This window comes from Cyanidioschyzon merolae, chromosome 18, assembly GCF_000091205.1.
Source record: "Cyanidioschyzon merolae strain 10D DNA, chromosome 18, complete genome".
Classification (NCBI taxonomy): Eukaryota; Rhodophyta; class Bangiophyceae; order Cyanidiales; family Cyanidiaceae; genus Cyanidioschyzon; species Cyanidioschyzon merolae.
Window position 1 is genome coordinate 39432 of NC_010144.1, and position 18268 is coordinate 57699.

The following is an 18268-nucleotide window of genomic DNA, read 5'->3' on the forward strand; positions in this document are numbered from 1 at the left end:
TCCCGAATCCCGGTCGGCGCCTACGAAGCCTACCATCAAGCCGGGCATGCACCGCGAGTAGTCGACGCGCACAACGCGCTCTACGAAAATCCAAAAGCTCGCGGCACCAGCACTTTACAGCCACAAAACTTGTCTCATGAAAGCGGCGAATAAAACCTCTGTCATCGTCATCTGTGAATGTACGGGTGAGGCATCGCGGATCGCGCAGCACAGAACACCTCCACGAGATACACCAGTGAATCGTCGCGATAGCACGTCCGGCTGTGATCTTTTCGGATACACACACAAGACATGCACTGATGGATTCGCTCAGCGGATACCGCTCGACATGCAATGCCCAGTGCCTGCATCCATTCGTGAACGACGCTCACACCTGCACTACGCAACAAGCATCAGCGAGACTTGCGATTCGCCACGCAAAGGATGTACCCGCATTGCCGAAATCGTAGCCGCTATCAAAGTGCAGCGTTCAACGCATGAAAAACGACTCCGCAATTCCAGTCTATCCTTTTGCTGCATCAACAGTCTCGTTTCGGAAGCGATCAAGCAGGTTTGAAGAATGCCCGAGCGAGCTGGCGGCGCAGCCAGCGCAGCCACGAGAGCGATCGCGGCAAGCCGAGGCCTCCAAGTGCTCGGAAACGAAAATTGTTCATCGCTCGATTGTACTGCACATTGCGGATCCAGGCGGTTGCAGCACACCAACTCCAGCGCTCCGCCTCGCGACGAGCAGCGTCGCCCATCCGTTTGCGCATGACGGCATCGCCGAGTAGGGCACATACATAGGTTGCAGCCTCGCTGGTGTTGCCCTTGGTGTACAGAAATCCTGTCTCGCCGTGAACAATCAGATCGGGGATACCGCCAGCTGCTGTGGCAACTACAGGCACACCCGATGCCATGGCCTCCAGTACCACAAACCCAAGGGTTTCGCTCTCTGAGGGCATCACAAATACGTCGGCACAGGCGAATGCTCGCGATAAATCATCGCCGTGTAGTTGTCCGGTCATGACCACGGGCAGACCTGCGAAATGTCGCCGTACCGTCTCGGCGTACGGTCCGTCACCGACGAAAGCGAGTCGCGTTCCGGGTGGACAACAGGTGAGGATCCGCTTCAAACTCAGCAGATTCTTCTCGGCACCGAGTCGCCCGATGTAAACCAGCAGCGGCGCGGTAGGATGGCCATCTGTGAGCCGCGCCCGCATCGCACCACCATCATCGTTGCGGAAACGCGGATGGAAGCGCTCCGTGTTGATGCCTTTTCGCCAGAGGTCCACGCGCTCGATGCCGTGTTGTCGAAGTTCTGCGCATATCTGTGGAGACGTCGCCAGCGTCAGGTCTGCGCGATTCAAACAGAAACGCATGAGTGTCCACGCCAGTCCTATGAGAATCCCTAACCCATAAGTTTTCGCATACATTGGTAGATGTGTGTGATACGATGCAACAAGTGGCTTGCGCAGAACACGCGCCATGAGAAGGATGGCAAATACCAGGAATCCGGGTGTTGCCAAGTGGATGAGGTCAGGATCGAACTCGCGAACGCGCTGCAGCAAACTGCGCCTTCCGAAAACCATGCCACTACCAAAGCCGATTGAGAGCGTAATGCGTGGATAGAGTGCAAACTTGAAACCCCGGATGGTTATAACCGGATAACCGAACACTTCTTGCGGTGCGTCCGGCGAGTTATCGGGGGTTATGATCAATACCTCGTCGCCGGCCTCTTTCAAATACCGTAATAGCTCATTAAAACGATTCGAATACCCGGACACGTGCGTGAACGGCGTCGGTTCAACCACGAGACACACTCGACGCCGAGGCGCGCGCCGCAGGTCAACGAGGTTCGGGTCATCGCCCGACGTCGGCTGCGGGTACACGGGACCAGTGGCGACACTCGCCAGTGCGAACGCGCAGCTCGTCCGCGGTACACCCGGTGCCCGCAGCCGGACTGGCGCATAGCGTCGCCTCAAGAGAGCAACCTCTAAGGGACACAGCTGCGAGCCGTTTGATGGCGCGCTCTGCCGCCTCAACGTCCGCGCGCACGCGAAAGCGCCAGTGTCCCCGTTGTTAACGCCCAGGAATGCCGCTGTTCGACCAGTGAACATTCACCGCCACCAACACCAACACCAGCTGAAGCAACGATACCAACAACAGTTCTATAGTCTGCACGAGAGCGACTCTACCTGTCTGTAGCCTCCTTGTGTTGAAGGGTACGCGTTAGCGCCCGTTGGGCCGCCACCGCATCGGCAACGCGCCCCAAGCGTGAGGGCTTGTCCAGCGAATTACATGCCCACAACACCGCGGCTGCAGGCGATGCGCATCGAATCTTGCTGCCGATGCGCTGTCATATTTTGTTCGATAACGAAATTCGTTTATATCGACGCTGGATCCTAGATTGCGGGATGGGTATTCGTAATCGCAAAAGCATCCATTATGATGCAGTTACCCCCAAGTTCCATTATTCGTACTTCATTTCGGATATGCTGGTCGGTTTGCACGTTCAGTCGTGCACCTAACCTGCCCTGATCGTCCGCGATAGCGCCTATACCGCTGGAGCAGATCTTTCATAGAGGCAGAGCGGCGTTGCGATTCCACTGAGGGTAATGGCTCGAGGCGCGGCTCACCGTACACGGAATCGGAGTAGCGAATCATTCTGGGCGCCTGCGAGCCGCGCAGAGAGACGTACTTTCTGCGACAGCGCGAAGCGATATACTAAGAGTCCACCGCTACCGAGGCGACACCAAGACGCAGCCTAACTGCCCCTAATCCCAGAACAAACTGCGTTACGGACGAGTTGCTCAGATTTGGCCACAACATAGGGAAACGGAGCGATAGCCTGGCATGCTCGTCCGACTCGTGGGGCCTTCCGTCTAAAAGGTAAACTTTCGACAATACCGAAATCTTTTCCCCTTTTTGACGTTTATCGTAGATGGTAAAAGGAATTTTTTATCGTTGCAAGTGAGTGGTTAGTCTCTGTCCTTTGTTCTACATAGTGCGGTCGATACGCGTACCTCCATATCTAGCAGGCATGAGATACGACGTGCATCTTGTCGCTACAGGGAATAGCGACCCTCACCGTTATCGTATTGATGGAATATACAAGTTGCATTTGCGTAACAGCCGTACCAAAATGCAAGGTTTCCATTCAGTTGTGTTTCAACCCTCAAGTCAGTGTACTCATGTGATTTTTTTCCGGTTTATATCAGAAGCGTTCAAAGTGCGTTCTTTTTCAGAAAGAAATAAGAAAGGAAAGTTGTCGAAATGGAAGTGGAGGATCCCGAAGGCCCTGGGTCACCACCTGGCAGAAAAAACGAAAAAAAGTGCCGCGCGAAGAGGAACAGGAGAATACCAAGGAGCGAACATGGACGCCCCACGTCACAAGCTGTCTGAATCGAGAACTCGAACGCAAGGCGGAGATGGAGCTGGGTGTCGAAAAAATGAAGAGTCCGTGGAACGGAAGACTGCGCTTCTCGGGAAGCGATTCGACGCCGTTCCGTGATATGCAACATCAAGTGGCACTCTGCGACCATCGACTCCAGTGTCCGTCATGGCATTATGAGGGAGACCAGCTCCGAGTTCGATGTAAGCAACAAGGAATTCACAGGTGAAAACCGGGAGACGTACTGGAAGTATATCGTAGACTTGAAACGTCTCGAAACGGGCAAGAAAAGGCATCCACGGAGACGATCGAAACCGATGGTGTAGCCATGTGTGTACGCTATCGGCGGTCGAAGGCAGATCGTCCTGGTCCGCCTTCGATATCGCCCTCGGGGAAGCATGAAGAAAAGGAAATGGCAGATCCTAGGATGCAGGAGGTGCAGGAGAGCGACTTTGTTGTTGGCGCGGACCCTGGGGCTACGAACATCGTAACCATCGCAGTACCCAAGCGTGCGGAAAATGGCATTCGCGGCAACTTGCATCAGAAAGATATGCGTATTTTGAGGTTCTCGAGAGCGAGATACTATCGAGAATCGGGAATCATGAATACGAGGAAGAAAATCGAGACATGGAATGCAGGAATGAATGAGCACCAGGAAGCTATGAGCCAGGTGACGAGCCGAGGAGCGGACTGTCGAGCTTTTCGGGAGTTCATGGAAGTTCGTGTTGCCCATTGGGATGCGCTGTGGGAGGAGTATACCAAGCCCCGGTGGGCTCGTTTGCGTATGAATCTATACGGTGGGAAGCAGCGGGCCTTTACGAATTCTTTCAATCAGTTGAGTGCCCTGAAGGAGGATGAGAGTCAGGGGCTCGTAGTAGCGTACGGGGCAGGGCGATGGAAGACCCAAAAAGGGACTACGCCAGCTCCAACGACGAGAACGTGTAAGGAGTGCGCACGGCGTTTTGTTACAATACCGATAGATGAGTTCCGAACGTCCTATACACACCATGAGCTGGGGTGTACGCTTCAGAGAGTGGAGATGGAAAAGCGCCAAAGGAGTCCTGAGGAAATCGCAAAGTACGGACCGCTGACGGAGGAGCAAATGGAAAGGAGAGCGAAAGTTCGAGGATTGCTTGCATTAGTAAGTACAACCAACGATGGCAAGAAACGTATGGAGTTTGTGAACCGAGAATTCAATGCCGCTATGAATATCAGGAGATGTGCGCTGTTGGAGAATAGACCTCCGGAGTCGACAAGAGGGAACTTGTTGGACAACCTCTCAAAGTGGAACTATATGAGAAAAAATTGGAAGAAGTAGTTGGTGGCCCGTCGAGAAAGACGGGGAGGCGTCCGCACACCAGTTGGCGACGCTATATCTAACACGCGTTCGCCGCCACTACTGTACACCGCTGGCGACTGCTTGCGACCTTTGAAAAGCTTTCGGTCGACACGAAACACCCCTAAAAGGCGATACCGTACATCCCTAAGCAACTCGATAAAAGATTTGCAACCTCCCAGCGCACGCATGCTTCGGTACAGCTTCATTAACGCCGTCTGGCCGTCCAAGTCATGCGGCAGGGTCCACGTTGAGCGCCATCGAAAGCAGAAGACACAGTCTGTACAAACTGCACAGCGCTGGAAACTGCGGGCGAACTTGAACCGGCGAGGTCCAGACTCAGCGACCTGGGATCGGCAGGGCGGTGGCCAGGCGGAGCGCCTGCTTATGGAGCAGGTACTGCAACTGAGGCGAGAGTTAGATGCCTTGCGAGCGGAGAATGAGAGTTTGCGTAAATATCGTGTCAACGAGCACCTGCTCGTGGATGCCGACGACTCTGTCACAACCGAGGACGGACGGACGCGTTGCGGCAAGCACGGGGAGCGCTCGCGCTATTTACCGGTCTATTCAGTCGCCCCTGAAGAGGTTCTAAGCCGCGTCATCCCCGTCATTGGACCTAACCCAACGATCGAGCAACTCGACGCAGCAATCACGCTGTCGTTCCAAGTACGCGATGAGCTGGTGAACCGACGTGGGCTCGAGCGTTACGAGGATGTCATGGCTGGTCGATTCCTCGTGTTCCAGACCAGTGAACTACCTGTCAAGGGGGTCCAGAGAGTCGCCCTTCCTGGTACGGTAGGATCGATGCGCTGGGCGTCGGCACCAGTTGGTATCCTGATGCCTGCCTCCGAGCTGGGACTGGAGTCCTTCTACCCGAACGCTCCGACGGATGTCAACTGTCTTGTCATTATCGAGGCTGATTTCGATTCAGAGATCCCCGCGGATACCCTGGCATCACCTGACATCATTCGCGACATCCGAGACGGTACCAAAGACGTGCTCGACCGTATCGAAAACGTTTGGTTCGACGAGCAAGGCCGCGCGTCTCGCGATGCCGGCTTTCCGAGCTCGCTCACTGAAGAGACAGAAACCGACGAGGACGAGCAACCAGACGAAAACGGTGACGGACCGGAATTCAGTCCGGGGAAATTTTACCTCTGGCTGGAGGAGAGGCCTCCGCAGGGCGTCGAGTCCGGCGAGGAGCCAGCCCACAGGTGGCACGTTCGCTGGTATGAGCGTCGTCCAGACCCCGCGGTTGACGGTGTGGAATGCGTTGGCCGCGTGATTACCGTGATAGCACCGAGCGCTTCAAGGCGTCGCACCAAGACGTTTGCCGAAGAGGACGATGTGTTCTAAGATGACGCCGTCAACGCAACAGGGATGCATCGTACTTGAGGGTCCCCGTATACAGCACTGAGCGAGGGCGAGCTACAGATCCGAACAATGCATTCACGCGAAGTCCAGTTTGGACCGCACAGCATGCAATATATCATCGTTCATGTACGCGTTATGCCGCTGCATCCGATTCTTTTGGTGACGGGCAGATCGAGCGCGTGAACGTCTGCATCTGCCCGATAAAATGGACGCTGTTGCGCGCAAAACGCATGCTGTTTCGGGATCATATGTCAAGGAGGCATAAGACCGGCTGAACGCGAGGGCACCTCTGACAGCGAGCGCAAAGCGCAGAGCACCGCCCGGTACTCGACATCAGTGGAGAGCAGGGCTTGTTTTGGGCGGCAACGAGTCCTCGTTGCCGATAGGCTGCTGCATTTCAGCAGCGCACTGTCATGCAAAGATAACGAGATAGAGAGTGCGTGCATCACGACACGAGCACGTGTTGAAGTTTGCCTCTAGAGCGATCGAGGAAATAGCAGGAGTGTCGTACATCGCTCGAGTAATGGCGAAAAATGAATGGTTTGTACTCGGAGCAGTGAGGTTTGAAACAGTCGCGTCAGCGAACGCTTTTTGTTTTGTTTTCTTTTTGTTTTTCTCACGAGTATAAAACAAATAAAAAATATGTTTTAGATTGGAGCAAGGCTGCGAAAAGGCGTGAGTCTAGTCTCAGTAGAGTACGGAATAGCGTTATCCTCGCCCAAGTAACGTATTCTTGGGTCAGCAGGTGGATGAATCACCCTTCTCGCGACACTTGTCCTGAACGTCATGTACCCAAAAGCAGAACTTGTGCAACACTGTCCACGCGACTGTGCGTGTTCGTAAATCCATTCCAGTCCATACGCTGTTCAGGAAATACGATCAAAAAAGCAGCAGAATGCAAAACTTTCGTACCACGGGTACGAACGTTGATGAAGCGACACAGATGGACACAGGGAAAAGAGCACCCCGCTACGGTAGCCCGTCGAAAGCGGAACAACACACGATCCATGTCGTCCTCGAACGCGAACACAGCGTCCAGGAGCGATGCGTATTTGTCTCTTTGGAAGCGACTTGAATGAAATGGAGGACCTGTATGTAGGTATGCGAAACTTGACAACTCACTGATCGTATCCAAGGGAATCGTGAGCAATTCGACGACATTCACTGTAGCTGCGATGCAAACACGTGGTAGTCTACAAATCGCCACACGAGCAACTTCGATCAACGCCTCATTCTTTTTCAAGGCAAGCTTCATGGCTTCTCTTCGCCGGATTCTCAAGCCCTGCTCTTAGACAACGCCGCTTTGCATCGCTCACAAGCTGACAAAAAATACGCTCTTCTTCATGCCAGCCTGTGTTTCGTGAATAAATTCAGACGAAGACTTTTTTTCAGTGTTGTGCAACGCCATCTCTACGCAAACGGAGCAGCAGATGATTGATTCACATCCGCGACACCGTTCTTTGAAGAATCCTTCGACCATACATGGTTGTCTGCAATATATACCAGTTCCGTTTTGTTCTGCTGGTCATCTTGACGCGCACCGGAGCGAGAGAAAAGTCCGACTTCGGTCAATGGGCGTGCTGGAGAAAGAGACGATGACGAAAAGGTGCCTGAGCAATGGTATATGTACATTTAGAAAAGGTGCGATTCGGTGCCACCGTCCACCCGGTCCGTCTGAGACCGCCAAAAGTAATAATATGGAGTAGAGTGTCCCCAGCGATGCCATCCCGCCAAGCGGGGGCGTTGGCGAAAATGGATCCCGTCTGTGCGAGTACCCATCAAGTATTCGATCTACATTGCCATGCGCATTGACGAGGCTCGTTCAAGGTTTCTCGTTCACAGGAAGGAAATGAATACAAGTTGATAAGGACTTGTGCGCGATGCTCATCGATGCGTTCAGGACCACGTGCTCAACTCATGGGCATGGACGAACGCTGAAACTGGTAGAGAAGAAGCGAACAAAAGAGACCCGAATGCACGACGCGGGGGTTTGTACGGTACGATGACGGAACGTCAGATGGCAAGGCAATCCATCGCAAGCGGCTCGCGATACGGTCTGATCCCAACAGCCGCCCTGCGTCCGCGTACTTTCTATACTGAAACTTGAACGCTTCGATTCATACTCGGGAAAGTGTCGTGAATCTGGAGCAGTCAGCGAGTTTTGCGTCATGCGACCTTTGGGGTGAATCACGTCGTGGTCATTGTCGAGAACGTACTGAAATACTGAACACTTGCATAGAAAGAAATGTCCGTCTCCAGGAGCGCGCAAGCCGCGGGTCGTCCCCGACATCAACGCACTGGAATGGTGCGGTCCGCGATCCAGCACTCTTGATGCACCGTGTATACAAACCAGAAACAATTTTCTTGATGTTTATCAACACACGCAACACACGCACCAGCAACCTTGCGGCTCTGTGCACCAGACAATAGACTTGCAGCTTAACAGACCTGCTTCCATGAGTTTATCGAATACGTGCGTCGCCAGCAACCCTGCGGCTGCGTGCACCAGACAAGAAACTCCCGACCAAACAGCCCGTCTTCCATAAGCATATAGAATACACGCTTCACGAGCCTCGAAAAGCGTACCGTTGCGACTCCTTCGCGTGGAAACGCTCGAGCACACACCCGCCGCCTCTGTGGCTTCAGGATACGCGCCGCGCGCTGCCGTTGCCCAGCGCAGCAGCTGCTGCAACGGAAACGTCAGCGTCTCTCCTCGCCGTTGCCCAGCGCTGCAGCTGCAACGGGTACCGGTTCCACGAGTTTCGTGAATTGACGCTCCAGCCGTCGGGGTGTAAGGGACACCTATCGACGGCACGCATCGTAAGGCGTTGTGTGCTTCTCCTCAGGTGCTCCGAGAACGCACTCACAAAAGGCGAGCGTCACACTGAGCTGCACACGCGCTACGGTGCCGTACACGGCCACTGAGCAGCTCTCGCCCAACAAGACTTGCTGAGGCCCTGAACGACGCATCGTTGTGTACGCGAACAGCTGTTACCGGCGAGTACAGTCTCTGCGGGGAGGCGCTTCCGAAGAGCCCAAGTTGATGCGCACACGCTCCGTCAAGCAACATGTCGACGACCTCGTCTTCGTCAACGGGAGCTGTTTCGGCATCACGTGCTGTAGCGTCGCCGCTCATGAACGGCAAGTCTGGACTTGCTGATGCAGCTCCGGTGCTAACAGCGTCTCGCTCTACACCACCACCACCACCACCAGCAGCAGCAGCACCAGGCACGAGCACGCGAGCACGAGCAGCGTCGCAGGGTGCGCACGCATCAGAGCGCTGGGGTGCTGCGAATATGACCAGCTTGCCCGCTCTGGCGTCAGGCTCGTCACAACTTCTCGCTGGCTCGACACACGCGCTCGTAGCGCTTCACGATGCCTCCATTGAACGCGCGCTTCGGCGCCTGGAACGCGCGACGGGCTCAGAGAGGCGCTACGAGGCAGCACAACGGCTCCGCATGCTCTATGAACGCAAGTTTCAGACCATGAAACAGCCTGAGGCCATAAGTGTGCTCAGTGACGCCTTGGCATATCGTTTGCAGGCTATGATCAGCTCGGGGAGTCAGCGGGATCGACTAGCAGGCCTGACTGGCCTCAGCGCGCTCATCGAGACGCGCGGCGAGGCGTACCGCACCAAAGTCCAACGAACCTACAACGGCTTGCGTCCTATCCTGAGACGTCCTCCAGACTGGGAGGCTGCTCGCGCTGCCGCTGATATGCTGGGCCGGCTCAGTCGACTCGGCGGGGTTCTCGTGAATCGTTTTGTCGAAGCGGAGGCCGTTCGTGCACTCGAGTACCTGAATACCAATAGCGTGCTTCTGAAGGGAATGGCAATCATGGTGCTCAATGCTTTATGTGAGCACGTTCCCGCATCCATGTATACCTCGAGAGTTCAGCTGGCGCAGGTGGTGTGGCGAGGCCTCACCGACAGTCGACCGATTCTTCGCCTGGAGAGTGCCAGCTTGCTGCGCTCCTTCCTCGCCCTACTGGAACAGCGCGCATCCGATGATAGCGCCCGCACCTGTCAGATGATCATTCAGCGTTGCCTTGAGATGTTGATCTCCGATGAACGAGAAACAACCCCACCAGAAACGCACGGCAGTTTGTTGGCGCTCCACGAACTCGTGCGGAACCGCTTCTCGGCAACGTTCCTAGACGAGCATATCAGTCGAATACGGAAGCGTCTCGAGAGCTTACGTCTGACTCGCGATAACCTCATCCGAGCGGCGATTCTCCAGCTGCTTCCAGACTTGGTGCGCCTGGATCGAACACTCATCGAACTCGGCATGAGCATGGCGCTCGAGAACGAGGACCTGGTTGCCCTGGGGAAACTGGCGGTAGCAGTGGGTCCTACCGCTGCGCTCCCTTGGATGGAGCACATCTTTGTGGTACTGCGTAATAGCGAGGTCGCAGCGGCAGCGAAACACGAATGCATCGCGCTGTTGGCCCCGATCATCGTGGAAAGCGAACAGAGCGAGCGTCTCGCTGAGCTCCTGGAAGACTCCATCCTAACGCAGGGTCTGAGTCCCTCGCTAGTCGAAGCCCTGGAACGCGTTTGTGAGCATGTTCCGAGTCTGCGAGACCTGGTTCACGGGCATGTGCTGCGCCTGTGTGCGGAAACGACGGATATCGCGTGCGCGCTGCAGGCATTGCAACGTTTCACCTTCGGGCGTCGACCCTGTTTGGACGACTACGTCCGCCAGCATGTCCTGCCCTACATCTACGGCAAACGCAGCCTCAGATCAGCAGCCTTCGCTGCCTCGCTGCACGTCTTGACTGCAGCCGTCCAGTCAGCGACTCCAGGGCGGCCGCTTCAACCGAAAATCTTCGAGACGCTACAACAACTGATTGTGGTGGTTGTTGCTGACCCCGACAGCCGCATACGCGCAGAGGTACTGCTGCACTTGGCCAAGCCGGCGTACTTTCCAGTCTTTGAACGCTACCTTGCGCAACCGGAACTCTTGCGAGCGCTCTGCTTGGCACTTCACGATGAGGATGCCACAGTACGCGAGCGAGCACTGAGCCTCGTCGGCCGACTCTCCACGGTGAATCCAGCGCATACGTTGCCCTCTCTCCGTCGCCTCTTCATGAATCTACGCATCATTCTCGAATGTGAAAGCGAACCGCTGCAGGGATCCCAGGAGGATGCACTCCGCCTTTTGCTCCGCCTCGTCCAGGATGCACCGCAGCTGATCGAACCCTACACACCCACAACAGCCAAACTACTGGTGCAACGGCTCCAGCAAAACTCGACTAGTGCAGTTGCCGTCGACACTTCAGTGATACACACACTCCACAGCATCGCATGCTTGGCAGAGCGTGGCGTTGCAGCAGAACTCCAAACGCTCCTGCATGATGCCATGCCGCACCTGCTGCGCATCCTGCAACACACCTCGGTAGAGGCGGACCTTCGGGAGGCAGTTTGTCGGGCGCTTTCGAGTCTAGCGCGAGCTGCAGGTGCAACCACGGAGCTCTACACCCAATACCCCAGTTTGCTGTCGACGCTGCTGCGCATGCTGCGAACCGAAACCAACTTGTTCGTGCGTCTGGAGATAGAGCGAACGCTGGGGACGCTCGGAGCGGTGGACCCCGACCGTACCGCACCGCTACTGCTCGACCGGACGCGGTATCCGTATACACGACTCGAGTCGCTCACGGAGGTGTATCACCAGCAGACCGCTCCAATGCATTACGCGCCACGCCCAACCGCTACCGGAACTGGAGCTACGAATGCGTTTACAACGGATACGCGCTGCGGACTCGTGGCCGAGGAGCCGGCCTTGCCAGGCACTGCTGCTGCTGCTGCTGCTGCAACGACGACGACGACAACGACGACACTTACTGGACAAGCACTGCGTGCCCAGTTGCGCTTTGAAGCGCCGAACGAGCTCGAGACGCTGGTAGGTCGACTCCCGCACCCGTTCACGGCAAACGAAGAGTACTTTCCCTCGGCAGCACTGGATGCCTTGCATCGCATCCTCGCGAATGCCAAACTGACGACACTTCACTACGACACTGTCGGTGCGATTGTGAACATCATGAGCAGTCTCGGGATGAAGTGTGCACCTTTTCTATCCGTGGTGGTGCCGCGCCTGCTCTGGATGCTACGGCCGCGAACCGAGGATACGCATGACTTGGCGTTCCGCGAGTACGTCATCCGAGGCCTGGCTAGTGTCGTGCTCTCTGCCCGCCAATACATACGCCCGTACGCAGCTTCGCTGGTGGCGCTCATTCTCGAGTACTGGCCGCTGCAAGTCCTGCATCGCTCGATGTTCGCCCTAATGGAATGCCTCCGCGTAGCGCTCCATGATGAATTCCGACCCTTTGTGCCGGTTTTGCTGCCGCTCATCCTGCCCTGGATGTCGTTGCGGGTGCTCAAGGTGCTCTTGGTGTTCGGCACCCACACCAGTGAGTACGTGGTGCTTGTTTTACCGCCCGTGATGCGTTTCCTGGAGGATGCCACCCGTCCGCTTGCGGCTCGCATTGAGGTTCTCAAGCGCTTGCCGCGACTCTTCGCCATGCTCGATCTATCGGATATGGCGAGCCAGCTGATGCACCCGCTGTGTCGGATGCTGCGCACCAGTGAATTCCAGTGGCACGCTCGGCAACTGCTCGAGTCGCTGCTCCCTCGTCTGGGATTAGACGCGGCCTACTACACGTTGCTGGTCCGTGAAATGCTCCTTGGAGATGCAGCATCGGCATCAGCAGCAGCAACCGGCAATGACGACGAAGACGATGACGGCAACGACGACGAAGACGATGACCAGCACCCAACGGATGAAGCCAGTGCTCGTGGTGCAGCGGCATCGACCGAGTCTGCCTCGACACAGGCCGGTGCTGCCCTGCAGTCGAGCAGTGCGAGTGCACTTCACCGCCTCGCACGCTATCGCCATGAACGCACGGCGCTGAGTCGCTCCGAGTCGCTTGACTCGTTGAATGGTGTACCGCGTACCACGTCACTGGGTTCACTCGCTGACCTAGCCTCTGGGGATGCGTTGCTGGCTCACAGTCCCGACTCGTTGCTCGACAGCACACACGTATCGCTGGTTGCGTCAGCGTCGATGTTGGATTTGCAGCAGCAGCTACAGCAACAGCAACAGCAACAGGCGCTCCTGGGAAGCGGTGCCAGCAACACCACCACCACCAACACCAACAACAACAACAACAGCGGCCACAATAGCGCCCGTCGTCACCACGTCAATGAGAAGATGCTCCAAAAGGCGTGGCAAGTCGGTCGACGCACCACCCGCGACGACTGGAACGACTGGATGATGGCGCTTGCGTCGGCGCTTTTCCGGGAGAGCGGCTCACCGTCGCTGCGCTCATGTGCGCGACTCGCTGAGGTGCACCCGCCACTCGCTCGTGAACTCTTCAACGCTGCCTTTCTGAGCTGCTGGACGGAACTCTCGGATCCGTGTCGTGCGTCACTGGTGCGCAACCTGGTACTTGCGCTCTCCAGCGAGTCCATACCACTGGACGTGCTGCAGGTGCTCCTGAGCCTCGTCGAGTTCATGGAACATGACGAGAAGCCCTTACCCATTGACCTTCGACAACTAGCTGCCATGGCGTTCCGCTGCGGTGCCTACGCCAAAGCGCTCCGCTACAAAGAGGCCGAGTATATGCAGAACCCGGCATCAGCCATGGAAGGTGACGATAGTCTCATTGCGATCTACGAAGCGCTGGGTCAACGGGAAGCAGCAATGGGCGCCCTGCTCGATGCCGAACGTCACCAGGTCACGATACGCCACGAGGCGTGTTACGAGCGGCTCCAGCAATGGGACCTCGCGCTCAGCGCCTACGAACGTCAGGGACCAGCGCACTCGTTTGCAAACCGGCGCGGTCGGATGCGCTGTATGGCACAACTCGGCGAACTGCACCGCATGGAGGCGCTCTGTAACGACCTCTGGTCCGAGGCAGCCGAGCAGCCGTCGCTTCGCCAGGAACTCGCTGAGGAAGCGGCTCAAGTGGCGTATCAGCTCCAGCTCTGGGACAAGTTTACGGAACGCGTTGCGTATACGAGTCGCGACAGCATCCGCGGGAATGTGTTTCGGGCGATGCTGGCTATTCATCAGGGCGACGATGAGGCTGCTCGCGGCTATATTCGAGCGGGGCGTCGACTGCTGGATACCGGGGTCACAGCACGCGTCGGTGAAGGCTATCCCCGCGCCTATGGCGATATCCTCCTGACCCAGCAACTGGTGGAACTCGAGGAATGCCTCATGGTAAGGCAGCGTATTCTACCGCAGCGCCACGTGGTGGAACAGCTCTGGAATACGCGCTTGTACGGATGCCGTTTCGATTATACCACGTGGCAACAGACGCTGCTCGTTCGACGGCTCCTCTTGGAACCTCGACACGACAAGGACGTGTGGTTGCGCTTTGTGAGCCTCTGTAGGCGGGCGAATCGACTCCCGATGGCCAACGAGGCACTCGCCATGCTCCAGGATGAGCAGCATCCCGATCCCGAGGTAACGTATGCTTCGCTCAAGTTGTGCTGGTCGCAGGGTCGGCATCACGAGGCCTACGAATGCCTCCGGCGTTGTGCGGAGCAGCCGGTACCCTCCGCTCGGCTCGCTGCACGTCGTTTTCTCAAGCTATGCGTCTGGGGTCGGGCGTTACGCGCAGAAGGCACCAGCACGTTCGTCTCTTCGCCTTCGTCATCGCTACGGTGGCATACGTTGATGGAGCACGCGCGACGAGCGGTGGTATCGGATCCGTCGTGGTCATCCGGCTGGCATACCTGGGCAGCGTTGAACGCTGATGCCGCCGCAGCACACAGTACCGGGCATCGCTTCGGGGGTGCCTGGCCTGCTCGACCGACAGCGGTAGCGGCGGCTGAGTCTAACGTGCTGGTTCGAGCGTATGTGCTCAACGCGGTGAACGGCTTCTTCCGAGCGATCGCACTAGGTGAAAGCTACGCGGAACAAGCGCAAGATGTGCTCAAGCTGTTAACGCTCTGGTTCCGCTACGGTGCGGTCCCTGAGATCGAACAAGCGCTCCTGAACGGTTTTGCGGAGACCAATGTCGACATCTGGGTCGACGTGATTCCCCAGATTGTCGCTCGTCTGCACTCGCCGGTACCACCGGTGCAGGCCGGTGTTCGAGCGCTCCTAATTCGCATCGGGCGAGCACATCCACAAGCGCTGGTGTTTCCGCTCGCAGTGGCCGCCAAGTCCAGTAATGCGCGTCGACGTGAGGCCGCTATCGACGTGCTCCAGGCGCTGCGTCTCGAGTCACCGGCGCTGGTTGCCCAGGCTGAACTCGTATCCCGCGAACTGGTGCGTATCGCGGTGCTCTGGCCCGAAATGTGGCATGAGGCACTCGAGGAGGCCTCGCGCGTCTACTTTGGCGAACACAACGTGCCGGGCATGTTGGCGATTCTGTCGCCGCTGCACGACCTGGTCGAGGCAGGCCCTAGCACCGCACGTGAGGCTAGCTTCATTCGCGAGTTTGGCCGTGAACTCGCCGAGGCTCGCGAATGGTGTCGGCGCTATCTGGCGAGTGGACGCGACTCCGACCTGAATCAGGCCTGGGAGCTCTACTACTCCATCTTTCGCCGGATCAACAAGTCGCTCTCCAGCATGACACAGCTGCAACTCGCGGAGGTGTCGCCAGCGCTGCTGGAGGCTCGGAACTTGGCGCTGGCGGTGCCCGGCACCCGCGAACAGGTCACCATCGTCTCGTTTGCACCGGTGTTGAACGTGATCAGTTCGAAACAACGGCCGCGAACGCTGACCATCTACGGTTCCGATGGCCACGAGTACCCGTTCCTGCTCAAAGGACACGAGGACCTGCGTCAGGATGAACGCGTGCAACAGTTTTTTGGCCTCGTGAATACGCTCCTGCCGCCCGAGATGTCCATCGTGACGTACGCGGTGCTGCCGTTGAGTCAGCAGGTCGGCCTCATTGGTTGGGTCAAGAACTGCGATACGCTGCACGCGTTGATCCGCGAGTATCGCGAACAACGCAAGATCATCCTGAACGTGGAACATCGGATCATGTTGTCTGCAGCACCGGACTACGATAACCTGACGCTGCTCCAGAAAGTAGAAATATTCGAGTATGTGCTCGCGAATACCTCGGGCAATGACTTGGCCAATATCATGTGGCTGCGTAGTCGCAGCGCGGAGATGTGGCTGGAGCGACGCACCAACTACGCACGTTCGCTGGCGGTCATGTCCATGGTAGGGTATATTATCGGCCTCGGGGATCGACACCCGTCGAATATGCTCATCACACGCGACACCGGCAAAGTCATTCATATCGATCACGGTGATTGTTTCGAGACCGCGATGCATCGCGAGAAGTATCCCGAGAAAGTGCCGTTCCGGTTGACGCGGATGTTGGTACGGGCACTGGGTGTCTCGGGTGTCGAGGGCATCTTTCGGGTGACATGTGAGTCGACCATGGAGATTCTGCGTGCGAACAAACCCGTGCTCATGGCTATGTTGGAAATCTTTGTGCACGATCCGTTGCTGGTACGAACGCTGCAGCCGGCGGCGGCACCGGGGGCAACAACCACGGGCCTCGAGGCGACTGGGTTGGCGGCTGTTGCAGCCGGCTCGCCGCTGCATACACCGGCAGTGTGGCCTCGGCAGGCTACTGGAGCAACAGCAGCAGCAACAGCAGCAACAGCAACAGCAGCAACAGCAACAGCAGCAGCAGCAACAGGGCAATGGGGCACGGTATCGACGTTTCCTGTGCAAGAGGCACGCCTTGGCGAGCGTGCTGGCGAAGAGCAGCCGCAGCCAGCGTCGACGCTGGTGCAAGTACCTCGAGCGCCAACCAGGATGCGACGTGTCGACATGTCGGGTGCAGAGGCGACGGCTGCGGCTGCAGCTGCGGGCGAGGCGTCCTTGTCGTTGCGGCTGCTGCAGGGCACCATGTCGTTACGTGCAGCGCTTCGTCTGGAGCAGTCCAATGCCGGCACAGTCGAGGAGGTCGCTGAAGAGGGTATCGCGGAGACGCCGTCGCCGCTGACAACGCGTCGACCAGGTGCGGGTAGTCTAACGCCGCGCACGCTGGGCAACGGTACCTTGACGACAGGTGCCGGTGCTGGTGCCGGTGCTCCCACGATACTTCCCGAGGATCTACTCGGCGATGAAAACCGCGGTGAACGCGCTGTTGCGATCGTGCAACGCATGTCACAGAAACTGAGTGGGCGCGACTTTGATCCACGACGTGTGCTCACTGTCGCTGAGCAGGTCGAACGCCTGATTCAGCAGGCAACGAACTCAGAGAACCTGGCACCTGCTTATGTGGGCTGGTGCAACTGTTGGTAGCCAGAGCGGGCCTCTGGTCGAGTCCATGGAACCAGAGTGCACAGCAGGCAGGCAGGCAGGCAGGCAGGCAACCGACTCGAGGATCATGATAGGCAGCGCGCTGGTCGAGTCTAGTCATGCTCCAGGGCACAACGCCGGGCTATGCGTCGTTCAACAGAGACGCACTGGTCTGTTTTTTGATTCGATGGGTAGAGGCGGCAGCATCGGGATTCCAACGGGGAATCTTCGCGAACCACATATCGTATCGCACGTTTCACTGGGATTGATTTACGACGCTTTCTTGATACGCAACCTCTAAATACCGATGCATCATTCATTCGTTCATTCATTGGTTGATTCTAGCGTTGCGCTGTGGATCTGTTGCGGTGGTGCTGGCACGATCACCAACAGGCAACTGCGTACCAGCGGGCGTACCGTGCGCACCAGCTGCTACATACAACCCGAGTCGGTGTCGCAGCATCCGTTGCTTGGAGTGAGCGCCTACAACCGGATTCTCAACGTTCATGGCGGTAAGCAACAAAGTGCACCAGCTCGAGTCTGAACGATATGTTTACGGATCGGGACGTGTGCGAGACAAAAGCGTAAATGTCAGCGCAGCTGCTACCAAGCACGCGAGTTGCTTCGAAGAAAGATGCACCGCTCTGCGAACATATCAGGCACCGAGGACGAATGCTCTCCACGAATGGGCGATGGATCGTGTACTTGGTCTGGAGTGTTGGCGAATCGTCGTGGAGTGCGCCTCTGCCGGACGCCAGCGTCTGTAGTGACGATACAGAGGCACGGACGTCGTACGGACACCAGGTCTCGCGAATCCAGCGCATGTGCATCACTCTGGATCGTAGGTACCGCAGCAGGTGACCCGGGAAAGGCGCGCGAGTGAGTTTCCCATCCATCACGTGGAGACGC

General features: G+C 57.1%; 3 protein-coding genes across 3 annotated transcripts, besides 1 other annotated feature; 2 read left to right on the top strand and 1 right to left on the bottom strand.

Moving 5' to 3' along the window:
- Positions 1-542: 542 nt before the first annotated feature.
- Positions 543-2096, bottom strand: CYME_CMR015C (sulfoquinovosyldiacylglycerol biosynthesis protein; the record flags this gene model as incomplete). The annotated part of the gene is made up of 1 exon (XM_005538284.1): positions 543-2096. One exon carries the CDS (start codon positions 2094-2096, stop codon positions 543-545), a length of 1554 nt encoding a protein of 517 aa, XP_005538341.1.
- A 541-nt stretch (positions 2097-2637) lies between these two features.
- Positions 2638-4805: a sequence feature (repetitive element).
- Positions 4806-4895: 90 nt separating this feature from the next.
- Positions 4896-6062, top strand: CYME_CMR017C (hypothetical protein; the record flags this gene model as incomplete). The annotated part of the gene is made up of 1 exon (XM_005538285.1): positions 4896-6062. The coding sequence occupies one exon, from the start codon at positions 4896-4898 to the stop codon at positions 6060-6062; it is 1167 nt and encodes a 388-aa protein (XP_005538342.1).
- Positions 6063-9148: 3086 nt separating this feature from the next.
- On the top strand, positions 9149-17362 carry CYME_CMR018C (phosphatidylinositol 3-kinase; the record flags this gene model as incomplete). Its single annotated transcript, XM_005538286.1, has 1 exon — positions 9149-17362. The coding sequence occupies one exon, from the start codon at positions 9149-9151 to the stop codon at positions 17360-17362; it is 8214 nt and encodes a 2737-aa protein (XP_005538343.1).
- Between the last annotated feature and the right edge of the window lie 906 nt (positions 17363-18268).